The sequence below is a fragment of the Pinus tabuliformis genome, chromosome 6 (assembly GCF_031772625.1).
Source record: "Pinus tabuliformis cultivar Carrire ecotype Pingquan chromosome 6, CPIR1, whole genome shotgun sequence".
Taxonomy (NCBI): domain Eukaryota; kingdom Viridiplantae; phylum Streptophyta; class Pinopsida; order Pinales; family Pinaceae; genus Pinus; species Pinus tabuliformis.
This window is the reverse complement of record NC_142292.1, coordinates 1992740710-1992760872: the sequence shown is the minus strand read 5'-3', so window position 1 is coordinate 1992760872 and position 20163 is coordinate 1992740710. Positions and strand designations below refer to the sequence as shown.

At 35.2% G+C, this 20163-nt stretch overlaps 1 protein-coding gene across 3 annotated transcripts in view; it reads left to right on the top strand.

Annotated features, from left to right (window-relative positions):
* Positions 1-3159: 3159 nt before the first annotated feature.
* The window catches only part of LOC149267229 (uncharacterized), a 29207-nt gene continuing 12203 nt past the window's right edge, over positions 3160-20163 (top strand). The window contains exons 1-3 of one of the 3 annotated variants that reach the window (XM_089398348.1): positions 3160-3518; positions 3600-4283; positions 19370-19723. In XM_089398348.1, coding sequence (XP_089254474.1) covers positions 3369-3518; positions 3600-4253 — 804 coding nt within the window. In that variant the 5' untranslated portion in view covers positions 3160-3368 and the 3' untranslated portion in view covers positions 4254-4283; positions 19370-19723. Of the gene's footprint in view, positions 3519-3599; positions 4485-19369; positions 19724-20163 lie in introns of those variants that run through there. The other 2 variants (XM_089398343.1, XM_089398340.1) reach the window with 2 other exon arrangements.

The following is a 20163-nucleotide window of genomic DNA, read 5'->3' as shown; positions in this document are numbered from 1 at the left end:
CAGGATTACCGCTGTCGGTTTCAGTGTTTTGTTTCTATGCACTCGTGGTCTTATGGGTAGTTATATGACCTGAAGCTAGTCCCCTCCATTCTTCTGCTCGGACTCCGTTTTACTCTCGGTCTTATGACTATGGATATGACCGTGGGAAAGCCGTAAGGGCTGGGCATGGGTCGGGCTAGGCCCTAGCCCTCGCCCCCCCGCCCATGGTCCTGTGGTGCAGGGGTGGCCAGGGGCTAGGGCTTAGCCCGACTCCTCGCCCACCCCTCTCCCCCCACCTCCATAATGGGCCATAAGTCAACTTTAAATATAATCGAATCACAATGTTTAAACAAGTAATAAAGTGGTGCGGTGGTGAGGAGCTCCATTAGTTGGAACAAGCTCATGTGTTCGATCCCGCGGAGGTTCAATTGGGTCTTCAAATCAATTTAAGCCACTCTGAGGAGGCCATGTGGCAGCCACTGGTTGGCCCACGTGGCGCTCCCTCATTGGCCACATCACCAAACCATAGCCAATGAAAATTTGCCAACCACATCCAACCTTGCTGCGCCAAGTGTCAAAAGGTGATTGGTTCTCTACCCAATCACTTCCCTGTCAGCAGGTCTAGTCAGCTATATGGACTACTGACTGGGCAATCCTATAGACTGCCTTTTTGGAATTTTTACTATTTCCCAAAATGAACAGAACTCATTTCCGGGAGCATACAATGTTTGTTTTGAATGAAACGACGTGCATTGGGTTTAGATTGCCGAGATCTATCCATTCATTCTAGTTTAGAGTCCTGTCACACACTTTCATTTTTGAACATATTTTTTATCCACCGGATAAAAAAACACCCTTGCTGCTGCTATGTTGGTTTGAATATTCTATTAAGAAAATAATGTATTTTACATAGATTCGCTGACTCCCATCAACATGGATATTTGACCTCATACACAATCAATTGACCCCCATCATCCAGGAGACTTAATTCTACTGATCAACTCGGAAGACTATATTCTCACATGGATCTATAGACCACCATCCGCTGAAAGCCACCACGATCAACAATCTTCGCCCAACTACGATTAGATGGAGAAAGTATTCTTTCACTGAAGCTTCGAAATCACTGCTGCACTATTATGAAGTCATTGCTCCTCTACTCTATGCGGACCTCAATTTCATTCATTTTCACACTGGATCCAAGACATTATTCAACTCTGCAATCATACTCTCAACAAAAAGAGACCATCAACAAAACAAATAAAATTGCCACAATCATATGCTCTCCACTCAAGCAAAATAGTTGCCACAATGCATGCATCAAATCTGAATAACAAATCCACCCAACAACATAAACATATCTCACATCATCCATAACATCAAACCCTCACTCCAAAAGAAGATTTCTGCATAATATAATCAACAACATAAATCACATTGGCTATGTGCCAAATGCATCAGCAACACCTACAAAACAAATGTGAGAGTCATAAACTCTGGAGCTGTACCAAGCTCTCCATCTCTACCAACAACTCTACTTCAACTCTTTGCATCTCTGATCTGCAATTTGAAACTCTGGATCAATACTATGCTTCAACAAATAGCTCTGTTCATTCAGCCGCCATTAACACTCATGCACAAGCTATCATTGTTGTTTGAAGCATTCCTCTACTTCTCTGCAGCCTTCTCACTTACATACTTCATCAACAATTGCCCGACTCCAAAATGAAGAATATAAAACATTAAGGACGAAATCCACTTTTGGCCTGGGATCAAGAGTGCACAATGCTGATGAAATCCAACCATAATCATCACTACTTGTGCACTAAAGGTGTCCACAACCATTGGAGGACTTACTCAACCAATTTCAACCTTATTCAATTAATATAGAAGCTTCCTTGAACATACAAGTCGAAATACTTCGAATGTGCGCGAGGAATGCAGGGGAATTTTCGTGTTAAGCCATAACCACATCCACAAGACTAGCAATTCTCGATTATAACCGCACATACAAAACTGTCTCCCAGCGGTTGGAGCCCTTCAACCGTACACATAACCCTGCATCCATGTGGTTGGGACACAACATAATGGGAAAAACATAAGACTGTGCTCTGAACCTCTGCCACCTATTGGATCACCTTCTCCAACATAAAACACAATGCAAGAGACTATATATATATGGCCAGCTAACACCCAAATATGTTTTTATACGATAGTGGAAAAATGCCTTATATCAATTATGATGAACAATATTAAACAATTAACTTTATTCATGTCCATTAAATTTTCAAAATATTCCAAAATCTATAATCAACATAAAAATGACTTCTTAATAATCACTAATATAAAACACTATACATAATTTAACCACCTTAAAAGAAAAAAAAAACACAAAAAAGGGAAAACTTTCTTATGTTTATCCCTTATCAAACAAACCACTTTACTTTTTTATCAATTACAAACATAATTTAATGGTAACACAAAAAAAACACCTACATTGTTTTTTTCAATGTAAAAGTTAAAAAACCAAAATATACAACTTCACTGTATTTATGAATGATAAACATAATTTTAAAGTAAAACTAATTGTTTAAATTTTAAACAAGTTTAAACCAATTTTAAAATGCCTTAGTCAGCTAGATTGTTTTTTGCCTTGAAAATCATGGAAATTCTGGTCATATTTTGATAAAATCTGGCATGAATTTTTCTAAATCTAAGTTATCACTGTCAAGCCTCAATATTTTGGGTGCTTTAGAGGTTTTTGATGGTACTGAATCCATTTCCACCATCAAAAACAAGATTCAAACACTACCACTGCAAGATTTTTTGAAATTTTTTTGTCAATATTCTAACCACTTTTTAGCTCTCAGCAATTCCTGCACTGTAGACAACTCCTTTTAAAATAGGGATATATTTGCACTCAGAGTTTTTGGTTCATGTTAGCCGGTTGATCGCATGGTAATACAAGTGAGACTCAGAAAAGTCTTTTGACGGTCAGCTGCTACAGTAAAGTACTTTTTATTATCATATTTTTTTATTTTCTGGTAATACAAAGTATTAGTTAAAAAAATAGAATTATGTATTAACTCTGCTTTGCAGCTATGAATTTGACTTTAAAATAGGGATTGACGGATCTGCGGCTGCTTTTCATTTGTCTTATTAGCTGGCTGAAAAAGAAAATTAATAGAGGAGCACATGTACACGCAATTCATGCTAAAATGTTGAACAGTTTGTGGCCTTTGAAGGTTCCCTCTTTTGACATGCCCAATTGGGGAAAATCATGCTTGTTCCTGCCAGTGATGAATGAAGGCTACCTGTGAAGAGAATCTTCCATTTATTTATATCTGTGTCTTAGGGCAGAGCTTGGCTGAAAGAAGGATTAGTCAAGAATGGCTGGATTGTTTGACAAGCAGGCAAGGGATTATGCCAATGGCAGACCCCAATACCCACCTGAGCTCTTCTCCTTTATTGCTAGACACACACCCCACCGCGGTCTGGTTTGGGACGTTGGCACCGGAAGCGGTCAAGCTGCACTTGCTGTAATCGTCTTTTCATTACTCTGTTTCTTCAATTGCAGCTATTACATTTCATTTTGATGTTCTTGATTTTGATGTTGACAGTTGTCTGAGATATTCGAGAACGTGATAGCGACGGACGTGAGCGAGCAGCAGATCAGCTACGCTCCCAGGCGCCCCAACATAAAGTACGCAGTTACGCCCCGCGCGATGTCGTTGGAGGAGCTGGAGAGCACCGTAGGAGCAGAGGGGAGCGTGGATCTCGTCACCGTCGCCATGGCCCTTCACTTTTTCGACCTTGAAACCTTCTATGGGCAAGTGAAGCATGTGCTTAAGAAGCCCGGCGGGGTGTTTGCGGCTTGGGGCTACAACAGACAGGCGGTTGTGAACCCTAGCGTCGACCGCGTGTTCCAGGACCTGTACCGCGCGTCTGACCCCTTTTGGACGCCCGCGCGTCAACTGGTGGACGGCGAATACGCAACGATCGACTTTCCCTTCCGTAGCGTTGTCCAGGAGGGCTCAGAGGAAGAAGGGGCGTCGTCTACAGCTGCCATTAAATTTTGGGCCACGAAAGAATTGGGGTTTGAGGGTTACCAGTCTTTGATCAGATCGTGGTCTGCTTATCAGATTGCTAAGGGCAAGGGAGTGGAGCTACTGAATGATGAAATCGTTGCCCGTTTGAAGGAGGCTTGGGGCGCAAGTGGTGAGGAGGTGAAGACCCTGAGTTGGCCCTTGTTCCTCAGGATAGGAGTTGTGTAGCCCAATTCAATTCTGCCGTATTTGATTTGGGTACGTCTCTCATCCAATGCTACCTTCCCCACTAATTTATTTTTTGTCATCCTACCCATAAATATTGCTTAGAGCAGTTCTCAGACATGCGTAGTATTATTCCCCATTGGATTCCAAAAAATTGTGAAAGAACAAAATTTTTCATTTAACTTTTGGAACACATATTTCAAGGATTATCTTATTTTATCATTATATTCAACTACATTTGTTTTAATAGTTAAATTTTTTATTAATATTAAATATATCGAAAATTTATAAGTAGAACTTTTGCGTAAATTATATAAAAAGAGACATTTGTCCGACGCGTTTCGAACCAACCAGTGTGGCTTATCGTCAGGACAATTGAAGAAACAGATCCAGCGATGCATGCTAAATACTTTGAGCAGAGCCTCCAAAGGCTATCTTAACCAACGGATATTGGCTATATCGAAAATATTAACAATATTTACTTTTGAATTTAGACTTATGTGATTTATATATTTTTGAATTTATAATTTTATAAAAAACAATTTTATCTATCTGTGAAATATTATTAAAATAGTGAATTAAACTTGCATATTCTTTAGATAATTTATTTTTTTTCACAAATTAATTTTCAATTTAATTTTATAAAATTTGAATTTAAAATAAATAAAAATTAATCTCTACACCATTTTTCACTGATTTATACATTATAGACATTTTGTAGTTTATAGAATATATAATTAATAGACTTTTTTTTATAACAAATTTATAAAATATTTAATTAATTAAAAAATGTTTTATATAATTTATTTGAAAACCTTTTAATAATTCGTTTCTTTAGGTCGGATAAACCAAAGTTTGGTCTCAGTGGACGTTAACCATCATCATCATCATCAATATGACTGAATGAAAATAAAGATTTTAAATTGGCGATGAAAACAAAGGGAATAAAGTTTTATGAAGATTTTTTAATTGAAACAAAGTAGTAAAGTTTTATAAATTTAAAAATTTGAAACATGTTAAAGTATTAACAATATATTTTTTATATATAAATTTTAATTTTAATTTATATGGTTATTGTAATAATTAAGATTTATTTTAATTCTAGATTTATTAAGTGGAGAGATTAAATTTTTTGAGGTACAAATTTTTTTTATGAGTGAAAAATTTAAGGAAATGTTTACATTTTTAGAAGATTTTTCTCAAAGTTTGATAGATCCAAAATTAAGATGTATTTGATTTGATTTGAGTGAGCTTAATAGTTACGAGCATGTTTTTCCTCATAAGAGTTCGTAAGTTCAAAACTAGAGTGGGTACAATATGTATGTCTTGCTAGACTTAACACTTACATAAAAAAAAAATTGTTTTTAATTTTTTATGTGCTTAGTAATGAAATTTAAATATGGTTACAAAATTATTATTTTAATTTAAATAGTAAAATGGATCTTAACTTAGGAGTAGTCTTTAAGTATGACTTTTTGGTGTTTTCAGGGGATTTTAAGCCGAATCCAACAAAAAAATTTGTGGCAAAATCTTGATTTGTGTTGTTTAAACTGATTTTTTGACCACATATACACCCTCAAAAATCCTGGGGCACTTAGATTGTGAAGAGTTCACCTCTTAAACTTGTGCCAAATCTTGATTTGTGTTGTTTAAACTGATTTTTTGGCTACATATACACCTTAAAAAAACCTGGGGCACTTAGATTGTGAAGAGTTCACCTCTTAAACTTGTGCTTTCAATGAATCCATGCTAGATTCTAGACAAATTAGATCAGAAAATAAACCAAAAAACTTTCCAAAAAATCACACTTAAAACTACTAGCTTAATTTATAGCTACTATTTATATCTTATATGTTTTAATGTGATAGAGGGTTTAAATATATCTCAAAATAATTACAATATTTTTACTTTTATATTTAATTAAAAAAATCATAAAATTAAACTCAAATAAAATATTTTGGTTGAAGTGAGAGATGGTTTTTGAGCATGAAGAGATGGTTCAACAATAATAAATCTATTGTAATATCTATAGTAAATCTATGGTAACATGGATGTGAATATTCATAATTAATATTGTTATATTTAAAGTTTAGACTAAGTATTAAATTTTTTATGTGTTTATTAATTAAATTTAAGTATGGTTATAAAATCATTATTTAAATTTATAATGTAAAGTAGATTTTTTTTTTTTTTTTCTTTTTTTTTTTTTTTCCGAAGAAAAAAGCCGAGCTTTTCTATTAGTTAAAATAAAAAAGCTACAAAAAGAATGAGTGAACATTCAACAAAAATTGCTTGTGCCATAGAGATATTTAAATCTCCTCTGTGGTGTCTTGTGATCATGTCTTTCAACAAGAGACTAAAGTAGGTCTCCTGACCGCGGCCTGTACAGCCATATCAAAAAATAATAGTCAAACTGTCTCAAAGTATCTGGGCCTCCTTTTATCAGGAAAACAGCCCAATGTATAATATCAAAATAACAACAAAAAAACAAACTGTCTCTCCTGCTTCAGGAGCATTTCCAAGCATGTTCAGAAAAACAGAAAGGAAGATGTAATTTATGAGTATGGTGGAAGATCCGACACACGGATCTGATCCCGAACCTGCTCCGTTATCCTCCACGAACCCAGAATCTGCTGTAAACCTGCTTTAGAATACCTGTCTGCTTCTTCATTTTTATCCCTGTAAATATGATCAATGGAGAAAACATTAAAATGAAGCTTTAAGTTTTGGATTTCTTCTAACAGAGGCATCAACATATAATTACTGCATCTAAATTTCCCATTGACCCAGTTTACAACATTTGCAGAGTCTCCAAAAATCTGAACTGTGAGGACGCTTCTATGAATGAGCCAGCAAAGGAGAAGTTTTAAGGCTGATAATTCAGCGAAATTGTTTGTGCCCATCCCAAGACCCACTGAGGCTTTTAATGAATGTGAAGGACTAAGATGGATTATAATGCCGGCTCCAGTGGTGTTGTTTTGAGCTGCCCCGTCAAAGAAGGCCCAGGGGATGCCTTCTCTGATGACAAATTCCTTTCGCTGATTTGAAGTTGAAGGATTCTCCGGCTCAGGAATGCTAGCTAGTATAGCTGAGGCTTGAATTGCAATGACATCCGCTGGGGTGACTTTTTCTTTAAAAATGCATCTATTCCGGGCAATCCAAATACCCCAACAGAGAATAGGAGGAAGGTTCCTCAGGTTTTTCTCAGGATAGTGGGACCACCAGAATTCCCACGCTGCAGATAGATCATCCCCTTCCCATCTCGCGGTAATGTTTAAAAGTTTTTTTGTTTCCTCCCAAACTTTTCTAGTAAAAGAACAGCTCAAAAAGAGATGAGGAATGGATTCAGATTCAACCAGGCATAGTGGGCATCTACTCGGTCCCTGCTTGATAAAGTAGATTTTAACTTATAACTACTTATATATTATATATTTTTGATATGATAAATATATTATGCTTTTTTTTTTCTAAAATATTATTCATAATTTTATTAATAAAAAAATTTACAATATAACAAATTGAATTTTAATATATATATATATATATTTTAACCTCATATTCACATCATAATATCTCTCATATTAACTTTTATATTATTTTTAATATTTTATAAATAAATATTTACAAATATTTTGATTTTATAAAATAAACCTATTAATATAAATTTAATATACTGAACTAACATCTAAAAAATGTTTACACGTTTTACATTACATCTATATACGTCTGTTAAAACCTCTCTCAATACAATACTATTTAAATAAATTAATAAAAAATCCTTAATCTAAATTTGTTAATAAAATATATTGATGATGATGAGGATGATGGTTAACGTCCACTAAGACCAAACTTTAGTCTATTAGACCAAAAAAACAAATTATTTAGTTTAATTTAAGATTTTATTCTTATGCTCAAAAAGCTTGGAGAGAAGCCTCCTGAACTCACTATATTTTTGACATCGTAAAAGGCTAGGAAGATCGGTGTTGCAACTTTCCTAGCTTTTTAAGTGCCTCATTATAATATATTAACTTAAATTTAAGTGCCTTCGACTTAATCAATTTTACAATACATCTTTTTTTTTTCTTTGCTAAGACTAACCTACGCACCCACGGGGATTTGAACCAGTGATGTATCGCAAGGAGTGCCTTAACAGCGCACCCATTCACCGTCAATCCAAAGCCCCGTGGGCTATCAATTTTACAATACATCACATTAATTTGAACATTTTAATTAATTTTAGATTTAACATTAGAACATAATAAGCTTGCATGTAACTTGCATTGTTTTATTAGATATGAGATAATTTAAATTAATTCAATTTTATTTTTTACTTAATTTAATATTATTTTTTATTTAATTTAATTTTTTTAATTATCTATATATATTTAATAAATTTAGATTATATTATTTTTAAATTCTAATTTAGTATTTTGTGGTGATATAATATATTAGTTTATATATATATTTAATAAATTTAGATTATATTAATTTTAAATTCTAATTTAGTATTTTGTGGTGATATAATATATTAATTTTTATTTATTTTTTACAAAATGGTATATTGTATATTATAAAGTATTTTGGAATATTTAATTACATAACTTTAATTTTTAAAGTGGCATAAATATAAGAATATATTTTAAGTAAATTTTTTTTTTATAGAAATTACATTTCAGAAATTTTTGGCCATCACATTTCCAACCAACAAGTGCGGTTCATCATTTTGTTGAACATTTGAATAAAAGTATTTAAAAATAGAAAATGCCAAAGGAATATTTTAAATAAACTGATACAAACATGTCATATTTATAATTTTTATTATCTAACTCACAATGAAGATGTATATCTTCAAGTACATAACGTAATAGAATTAAAACATCAATAATATATATATATATATATATATGACAAATTTAAATTTCATTATGTTATGTCCTTTTATAATATTTGGTACATAATGCAAGATTTTATGGTTGAAAGAGTATGACCACTATAGTACACACCATATGTCCACTGGAGTATTAACATGTTTTGATTCCACAAGAATTTAGGGCCAATTGTTTTGAACCCTACACCTTGGTAATGGTAGATATGTTTGAAATGGTGGATTAGTTTGGAAAAGTGGTAACAAATATAATGTTAATGAGTTTTGTTAAACACACACATGGCAGAAAGAGTATGAAAGATAAAAACATGAGAGTACACTTATTATTAACAAATGATATACATTTATAGTACATGGTGTGACCCTTGGATTCATATTCCAAGTGGTCTCTTGGACTCCTTTAGTCTATTCGGCTTCCTCACTAACCCACAGAGGATTAGGTGTCCAACATTCCCCCCCTAATCCAAAGGGTTATGTATGAGTCCAAGAAGAAAGCTGTAATACAAAATGTGCAAAAATGCATGGCAACACTAGGCTAAATGTGCTCTCTGAAATGTTGGTATAAAGGGCAATGGTTTAAGGATGACCACCAACACTAGAATGCTTAGTGCAATTCCTAGAACTCTTCCAAAACTGGCAAGAAGCTGAAGTCTTCTGCTAGAGGAAGTGCTCCTATTGTTTTGAAGAGGGAAACCTTCAACCATGAAAGGGAGGTCTCACCCCGCATAAAAGGGAGAATCTCAACCTGAAAAGGGAGGTCTCAACCTGTGATGGTTTAAGGATTACCACCAACTCTGGAATGCTTAATGCAATTCCTGGAACTCTTCCAAAACTTGCAAGAAGCTGAAGTCTTCTACTAGAGGAAGTGTCCCAATTCTTTGAAGAGGTATCACCGAATGAAGGCATGCTCAGGGGCATGTTTATCTCTGGCTACAACTCTGAATCTGGTATGGCAAGTTGTGGCTCAGGTTCTCTTGATGTGACTTTGAAGCTTGTAGATGACCAAGGTGAGATGACAGAGAAAACTCAGCTGCAAGACTGTTCAATACTCTAGAACAAGTTCTGACATGTGACTGTAATATCTTCTTGCCTGTTGATGCCCATTGCCAAGAAGCGATCCATCCAAGATGAATCTTTGTTCTTGCCAGAGTTTGTCTTTGAAGCATCTGTTTGAAGAATGATTGGTTTTATGACAGTGCTTACATGGATGAAGATCAAAATAGTGATCTTTCAAATGGCCAACTCGGTCACAGTGTTGGCATTTCACAATCTGTTGTTGTTGAAGAGGGGCAGAGTCTGGAACAGCTGAAGGTGAACTGTCATGAAAGAATCTAGCACTCTGAAACTGGATGGGCTTTGAGTAATTTGGAATATGAAAGGAAACATCCTTGTCATATCCAAGACCAGTTTTGTGCTTGTTATGGATGAGCTCTTCCCAAGGTCTGATGATGGGCTTGGAAAGTGTTGGCTGAATTTCTGTGTCTGCATGCAATTCTGCTACTTCATTGGGCACTAGATCTTAATCAACTTGCTGCTTATGGGAGTCAGTTTCAATCTTCTGAACAGAAACAGGTTCAGAAGGATGACTCCGCTGCTGTAATTCTTCTTGTTGTAGTTGAGATTCAAGCTGCAAAAAGTCAATTTTCTCTTGTGCATTTTGTAGACAAATTTGAATGTCTGAAAGAGAGTCTTTGCTTATTTTCATTGTGTCATCGACATTAGATTGTATCAAAGTTTCCAATAACTCTAATACTTCATAAAATTTGGCCATTCTCGACAAAATCGATGATCTGATATGGATTATTGTAATGACACAGATGCTGTAAAATATTCAAGGGCAAGATCAAGCTCAATGGAGATATAGAGCCTTTAGAAGATGATATTGAGTTGAAGGTGAAAACTAGAAAATAATGAAAACACTAATGAAAAGGGAAACAATGATCAAACAGGTTCAAATAAACAATGCCAATTAACTGAGGAAAATTCTAAAGTTGCCTATATGCAGTAATCAATGAGCCCACACAATTGGTCTGTCACATTGCTCTTTCCTTTGTGAGCAGGCTCTACAACTTCAATAGCATGCATGCTACTGACCCATTGCTTGATCATGTGTACGCTATGCATACTAGCGCAATATCTAAGTTGCTGACGTGAGTGAATTATTTAAAAAGATAAATATTTTCTTCCCAAGCTTCATCATGTTCATAGCCAAATCCAGTGACTAGGAGTGACCTTTCAATCTGGAATTTTTGCTTCAACGCAACAACCTCTGAGTTGTTCAAGATGATGATGAGACCAGTTGCACCTTACACAAAGTTTTCAGGCCCAATAGATGCAACGAAACCACTTTTGACTGTGGAAAGGGACCCACGCAGATCTGAAGAAGTGACTGTGAGAAGAATTCGAAATTAACCCTCGAAATTCTTGTGCCAATGAAGCAGCCACGCTATTAGTGAAAATATCCACAGCATTCTAGCATCCACCTTCTGCGTTCAGCTCCAAACAATGTATCTCCCATCCATGCAGTGCGTTCTTTTATATATAATTGTGGGTAACCAAATAACACTGTGAGAGACTGCTTTCACTGGCAAGTCTGACCAGCGTAAACTGGGATGGCCAGCATAGGAAGCCTTATTTCTTCCCTTAAAGACAGAACCTCTGAAATCTTGTTTTAGTCTAAGTTCTGAAGTGATAAATCTAACCCGCGTTCAGATATCAATGAAACTTGGCTCCATTTGATATCTAGTCATTTCCAAGAGTCTTCAACAAACTCAACACACTTCAAAAGAAGCATACTAGAATGACCAATGCATACGCAACATCATATCACATTGCACGATGGTTGCATTGTTCAAACCACCTTCACAGCGAGCGTATGAAGCAGAGGTATCACATGTAGCATTCAACGTTGTATTCAGAAATACAATGTACTACAAATTCTTTCTCCACACAGTTCTTTTGGACAACACATATTCAACGATGTAACCATGCCCAATTGCTTACTTTATTTAATTAATTGCCAAATAAAGAATTGTTCCCAAAAACGTTTCACCTTCTTCAAACAGAGGTTTTGTAACTCTCTTTATATAAGGTGGGCAAATTTACTTACCGAGGAGTGCCTTGTAATTAATTGTTTCAGTCATGATTGAATGAAGCGTTTTCCTCCATTGCACAAACCATCAAGAGTTTCACATGCTTAACCTCTAGCATAACCATCCATCTGAAGATGAGAAGACGCCTTTGAACACAACTGTGACTGCCAAATAGTTGAGAGTGTTCCTGAGGGTCTCCTTCTCTTCAACTAGTTTATGGTGTATTCCAGCTACAAAGCTTGCGCGTCTTACTGGGGAACAAATTTCACAAAATCAAATAAGGAGGTGATGTATCCAACAAGCACCCTTCGTAGAGATTCATGTCCTTTTAGAGTATCCAACCAGGGATGAGAAGGGAAAGTCCGTGGCAAATCATGATCGATCTGCCGTGTTGTAGTAATGACATTTTGCAAAGGATTCCTCTAAATATTTTCTTCATGGACACTCACATCTGCTCATTATTCTTGCAACTGTTATGTCTCCCCAAAATTTAGTTATGAGATTCTTGTTAAGTGAACCCCACAATTGATAGAAACATGCAGGTAGCCCACAACTGCTCCAACCTGTGCAATTCTTACAATAGTCAGAGCTCGAGTGCCATTCACAACGCATTTAGTTCTCCACGCCTGGATCCAAGCAGCCACTTACACACAAGTGCACCAAAAGGAATCAACACACAAATATTTTCATGGCATTCAATCACTACAAAGAAGGCTTAAACATAATTTATTCAATGCTCTATTCCAACGCGCATAACCGATCTTGAATTCTTTCGAGGAAATTTAGTCAGAATGAGCTCATTTATGAGAGCGATGAACGAGTTTGAGCGTAGACTGCCAATGCCCTGGATTCAAATATCGCATCCCTTAGATCTAAGTAGAATAGAATGACAATAGTTGTTTTCTCTAGGTATGGTGACGGTGGTATGCAGTGGGAGGAGGTGAATGGGCTACCTCTGTCAAAACCCACAAGGAGGAGAGCAGTCCAAGTACTTCAACAGGTGTTGAATTTTGCCCTCGGATGCCACCGTCCTACACAGGCTTTCATGGCCCGAAGTCAAGTGTTGTAAATAGTCAGAAACATATTCTTTGGACAGGGCAGTGCTGCCAGAATCGAGCAAATTTATCACGATGGAAATGATAGAGATGGCACAAATAATGCTGAGTGAAGGAGGTTTCTCTGGTAACGTAGGCTGATATAAAATATTTGAATTTGTAGACCTAGGATGCCAAGTTTACTATTTCAGGATTATGGGTAGAGGTGCAGGATTGACATGCATATAAAGGCCACAGGAAAACAAGCTCACATAAACAAGTGGCTCATACTTGAGCAGGGCAGGAGATTGCATGCTCTGATGCCATGTTAAACACACACATGGCAGAAAGAGTATGAAAGATAAAACATGAGAGTACACTTATTATTAACAAATGATATACATTTATAGTACATGGTGTGACCCTTGGATTCATATTCCAAGTGGTCTCTTGGAATCCTTTAGTCTATTCGGCTTCCACACTAACCCATAGAGGATTAGGTGTCCAACAAGTTTTAATGGCGTGAATATACATATAACTCATAGTTACTTAACCACCAATTTCTTAGTGATGGTATCAACGATGGATCTAATGAATATAGTGGAAGCATTGATAGGAAATATGGTTTTTCCCTTGAAATCATGGAGGAAGTCACAAAGGAGATTGGGGTGGAGCACACCACCATATGGTTGTCTCTCGTCATAGACCACAATGGGGTAACTAAGAGTCTGACGCTTCGGATATGACCCACCATTTAATTCTTCTACCTAAATGTTATCTTCTAGATATATTTTGGTCATCTATTCATTTCAAATTTAAATCTTTCTCTTCAATTCACCATTAACACCAACCTCAATAGCTATGGTAAGTCCACTTTCTACACCCATAATCCTGTTGCCAAATACAACAACTACCAAATTAAATAAATTCTCTAACTTCAAATACAATACCTAATAAAATCTAAATTCTTAAATGCAAAGATTCCACATTCAAATAAATATTCAATTCTACTATAGCTAAGCTAATAACACCTATACAAGAACATACATATTATCCATGGATTTTAAAGTAGCCATTGAAATGAATGAATGATCCATAATACTTCAACCATCGAAGTCAACACAAAATTCTTCCATTGTTATGCCTACCACAAGAAGAATATCAACGCAATTTGGAGCATAAAGGGGGTGGATGGTAATTATATTTATTCTGATGCTGAGATTCAAAAAGAAGCAGTACAATATTGCCATAATCTTTTTACGGCCAGAGGTAAGGTCCTCATTGAAAATCAACTCTAGGGTGTTGAGGAATATCTAAGGATGTTTGATCACAAAGCAAATGTTGCACTCTCTAGATCAGTTTCCAAAGAAGAAATTCTCTCAGTATTGAAATCCTTTGTCATGGACAAGTGCCCTGGCCCTGATGGCTGGATGGTTGAAATCTTTTTGCACTTTTTTGAGCTTATGGGATAGGAAATTCTGGATATGGTCGAGGAATCCCTGAAAAGGAGGTTTATTTCGGGAGCTATACAGTGTACTTTCATAGCCCTTATACCGAAAGTCAATACACCTGCCACTTTCTCAGATTTCAGGTTGATCTCTCTATGAAATATTATATCAAAGCTTATAGCGAAGGTCATAACAAAACGGATCAAAGGAACCCTCTCTGCTCATGTATCCAGGGAACAATTTGGATTTCTTCACAATAGGTCTATACACGATGCAATTGTTATTGCTTAGGAGTGCATCCATTCCATCCAGACTAAAAATATGGAAGTGGTGGTAATGAAGATCGACTTGCAGAGAGCATACGATTGCGTGGAATGAGTTTTTCTCAAGATTATAATTCTGAAGATTGGGCTTGAGATACATAATGTTGAATGTATTATGGCACGTGTGACAAAGGTTTGGCTCGTTCTTATTAATGGATACCCCATTGAATTTTTTTCAAGTAGGAAGAGGGCTGAGGTAGCATTGCTCCTTATCACCACTCCTCTTCATTCTTGTTATGGATGTTATCAACATGAAGATAAGCTTGGCAAAGGCTTTGAGGACGTTCAAGGGTTTGCATTTAGCTCCACAGGTTAGTATAACTCACCTTTTCTTTGTTGATGATATCCTTACATTTGGGATGATATTCCAGGCATAGTGGGAGGAAATACACTATATTTTTCACAATTTTGGAGAGGCTTTGAGACTTATTGCAAATGTTCATAATTCTATTCTCATTTTCTCATCTGGAAATCAGGTTGATATAAACTATATTGTTGATATTTTTGGGGTGGGCACCAAGCGCCTACATGATGGATTTACCTATTTAGTTTTTAGATTGAAGCCGTCACACTACCTTTTGGAGGACTGGTCATGGTTGCTCTCTAAATTTGATAAGAAGCTCAAGATGGACACATCATTGGCTCTCATTGGGTGGGAGATTCACCTTGATACAATCTGTACTTCAACAAATGGCTACTTACTAGATGCATCCATTTGCTATGCCTATCCATATTATATCCAAAAATCATTCTCTATTGGCACATTTGTTATGGTTCGGGGATGATAGGGAATGCAAATATCATTTAACTGTGTGGAGCTCTATTTCCAATCCTAAAGAACTTGGTGGCTGGGGGATTTTGAACAACCAAGTTTTCGGTTGGTCACTGTTAATGAAATATCTTTGGTGGGTGTTGTTTGGCGATGGCATTTGCAAGCATATCATTTCAACAAAATATCTTATGCGAAGGCCTATCATTGACTAGATCAAGATGGACGGGATTGGGATAAGGAGGGGATCATACATCTGGTCAAGTTTTCAAAGGATTAAGACATGGTTCTTGCAATGACTGAAATGGCCTTTTGGAAGGGGAATATGTTGATTATTGGTCGGGAGGATTGTTGGTGTTCCAGATTCCATAGTACTGTTTGAAGGCACGGTCGTGGCTCTTCATCAAAGAGGTATTTTTCTATTGGATTAGGTAATTAGCAGCTGGAATGGTGCCCTTCCAATGTGGAAAGAGGCGACACATATTGGACCGACTGAGCAAATGGCTTTGGATTGGAACAATTATGTCACTGCACTTAAAAGAGCTGGTCTTTGTTGAAACGCGAGAGGTGATTCCCTTTCATGGGATGGGACTCTTAGGAAAAGTTTTGTGGTGGTTGCGGAGAATTATAAACATATCATACATCTTACACAAAAATCTATATTGGTGCCATGGTTTAAGACTATTTGGAGATTGCATGCCCCTCTGAAGATCACTCTTTTCATTTGGTTGGTGTGGAAAATCAAAATTTTAACATGGGACAATCTTTGTAAACGTGGTTTCCAAGGTCTCGGATAGTGTCATTTATGCGGTGGTGATATTGAAACTGTTTTGCATCCTTTTCTTTTCTGCAGAGTCGCCCTTCGAATTTGGTCTATGACTCTTTCCTTTTTCGAAATCACGTTTAGACAATTCACTTCAATGGAGAAATGTTTGTGGTGGGGCTTGGACAAGCATGGTATACATAGATACATCCCACTGTTTGTAATATGGGAAATTTGGAAGGCACAAAATCACCTTATTTTTTGGGGGCTTCAAGTTAATGTTTACAAGACTTGCTCAAAAGTTCTTGCTTGGCTGGAGTATATGGAACCATAGAGGATGATTTCCAAGGACCTGTCAGGGAGATATTTTCACCCTCATATTATCTTGTTGGCGAGATTTTTCGATGGTGCAACACATCTGGGGAGATGCGATTGTGGAGCATTGTTCCGCATCAATGGTAAGTCTTACTATAAATTACATTGGTTTAGGGGCTTAGGCACATATTCCAAGGCAGAGATGGTAGCACTATGGGGCCTTCTCTAGTTTCAAAAGGAAAAACAAATCCAGAACATCCATGTCTACGGTGATTCTAAGACTATCATTGATGGTATACTGGGCAACACAACATTTGATCCTCCAGATCTCAGAGGATGGCAGGACTATATTGGTGCTCTCATACAATCTTTTCTGAGTTTTGACATTCAACATATCTATAAGGAATCAAATGGGACGACCGACTCTCTGTTGAAAATGGGATTGCATGATGCTGAAGGACATATTTTTTTTTACCTTTGTTTCAGATGGTGTTATCCAGGAGGAGAGGTGCACCGCCCTTCCATAGTGTTGGCCGTAGCTAGAATAATAGACTTTGCTTCTCACCTCATATGAAAATTTTCTTTTGTTTGTATATCTCTTTGAACTTTCTGATATCTTTGTTTTGTTTTGGGTAGATGATGTTTCTATATGTATATGGGCTCATATCGAGATCATAGTATTCAAAGACAAGATGACTCTTGTTGGTCGATTAGGGACAATATTGTATTAATGACAGACACAAAATGTAACTAGTTTTTAGTTCCTTTAATAAAATCCAATTTTGATTTTTTCCTTCTAAAAAAATATCGACTTGGCATTGGTTCTTGTAGGTGATCTTTTCATAGTGCCTCCTTGTTAGTTGTGGAGCATGATTATTTTCTTGATTTAGAAATCTTGTTTTCTAATCGTGTTTGAGAAACTCCAATAGCAGGGAGCTTATTATCACGGAAGGGTCCAAAGGGGGAAGCGAAAATTCTTTTGAGCCTCCTTGGCGGGCTTTTATAAATCGCAAACATAATCTTAATGTAAAACGCTGCTTTTATAAATCGCAAACATAATTTTAATGTAAAACCTAAAAACCCCCTAAAAACAACTTTACCTTACCTGATTTTATCTATTGCAAACACAATTTTAAAGTAAAACGAATTATATAAATTTTATATAAGTTTAAAGCGATTTTAAGATGGGGATTAGCTATGCTTTGCAGCTGTGATTTTATTTTAAAATAGGGATTAAAGACATTAAAGGTCCTTTTCATTTGTCTTATTAGCTGACTGAAAAATAAAATTATAGAAGAGGACATGTGTACGCAAAGCCATCACATTTTCTCTACTCTCTTATCTTATCATTATATTCAAGTACATTTAGCCGAATTGAAAATATTATTAAAATGGAATTTGTACTATATATTTTTGAATTTATGATTGGGTGAAGAACTATTTGTCTATCACTGGAATATAATTTATGATTGGGTGAAGAACTATTTGTCTATCACTGGAATATTATTGAGATGGTGAGATTAAAATTGCAAATTCTTTAAATAATTGTTTTTGAAAATTATTTTTTCATTTTCAATTTAGTTTTATAAAATTTGAATTTAAAATGAAATAAAAATTAAACTTTATACAATTTTTTACTAAATTAATATACTTATTTTTATTTTTTTTATAAAATATTAAATTAATTAATTTTTTTTATGAAATTTATAGTTTTTTTTAATATGATTAAGTTGAAAAGTTCATTCTACAATCTAGTAAAAGAGGATGTGTAAGTTTTTATGTCTGTCTTAGTTGACACGTGCTTTAAATAAAAAATAATGTTGACTATAATAAAAAAAATGAAGATGTCTAAACCTTATACTTTTCAAAATATTTCAATAGGAGATTTAGATAAACTAAGTAAGATGTATGTTAACTGATTTACATCGATAAATGTCTCTTTGTACATGTTATGTAAAATATTTAAATGTCAATTAAAAAAATTATATATATATATATATATATATATATATATATATATATATATATCATGGAAAAATAAGTTTTTTATGGTTAAAATATTTATTTGTTCCTATATATACTCTATATATCATTCAAAAATACAATTTAAACAATGAAAAATTACACATTGTATTTTGTACTCTATAGAAGTTTGCACGTGAAGAAATTTGATCCCTCTTAGCGCATGTCAAATCCGTACTTAAAATGGATCTACGCTGGTTTAATGAAAATAAAGGTTTAATTGGTGATGAAAATAAGAGAACAAAGTTTTATAAAAAATATGCCACTCACATCCTCCAAAAGTTTAGAATGACCAATTGCCAACGAGCTCATACACCAATTGCTTAAGGCACTAAGCTGAGCATACAAGATGTAGTTCCAAGAGTTGATTCCACATTGTATAAAAGTCTAGTTAGTAGTCTATTATATCTCATTGCAACTAGACCTAATGTCATGTTCACAACTTGTTTTGTCTCGAGGTTTATGCAGTTGCCAACATTTCTCATTGGAAATTTGCAAAAAGGATCTTAAGATATATTGCAAGGACCTTAGACAATGGTCTACTCTACACACATTATGAAGAAAACTTGCGTTATGCAATTAGTTTAGATGATAGCAAAAGGACCTCAAGGTATGCTTTTCATCTTGGAGCCAATATGATTTCATGGGCATCCAAGAAACAACCAATTGTTTCAATATCTTCAACAAAGGCAGAATATGTAACTCTACCTTAGTACCTTGTTTCAATATCTTCAACAAAGGCATAATATTTAACTCTACTTCAGAGTGTGGCTCAGAAGGCTATTGGTAGATCTTTCAAATGTTCAGAAGGAGTCAACTACGATTTACTGTGATAAAAGTTCTGCAAATTCTTTATCAAAAAATCACGTCTTTCACAAAAAGAGCAAGCACATTGACACACATTTTCATTTCATCTGTGAGCTTGACAATGATGGAGACATACTACTTACTTTTTATGGTTCAAAATATCAACTTGTAGTTATTTTTACAAAGCCTTTGGGCAAAAGCATATTTGAATTTCAAAGAGAGATACTAGACATTGTAAGTGCCACTACTTGTAATCGTTGAGATTAGGAGGGGGTGTTGAGATATTAATTTCATTGTCATTATATTTAATTCCAGTTTCACTCTAGTCATTTATTCTTGATACTTCCTATGTAACCTATTTAACTCTTTTGAATGATGAGAGATTTTTTTTATTGGTATCAGAAGGAAAAGGAATTGAATAAAGTTTTATAAATTTAAAAACTTGAAACATTTTA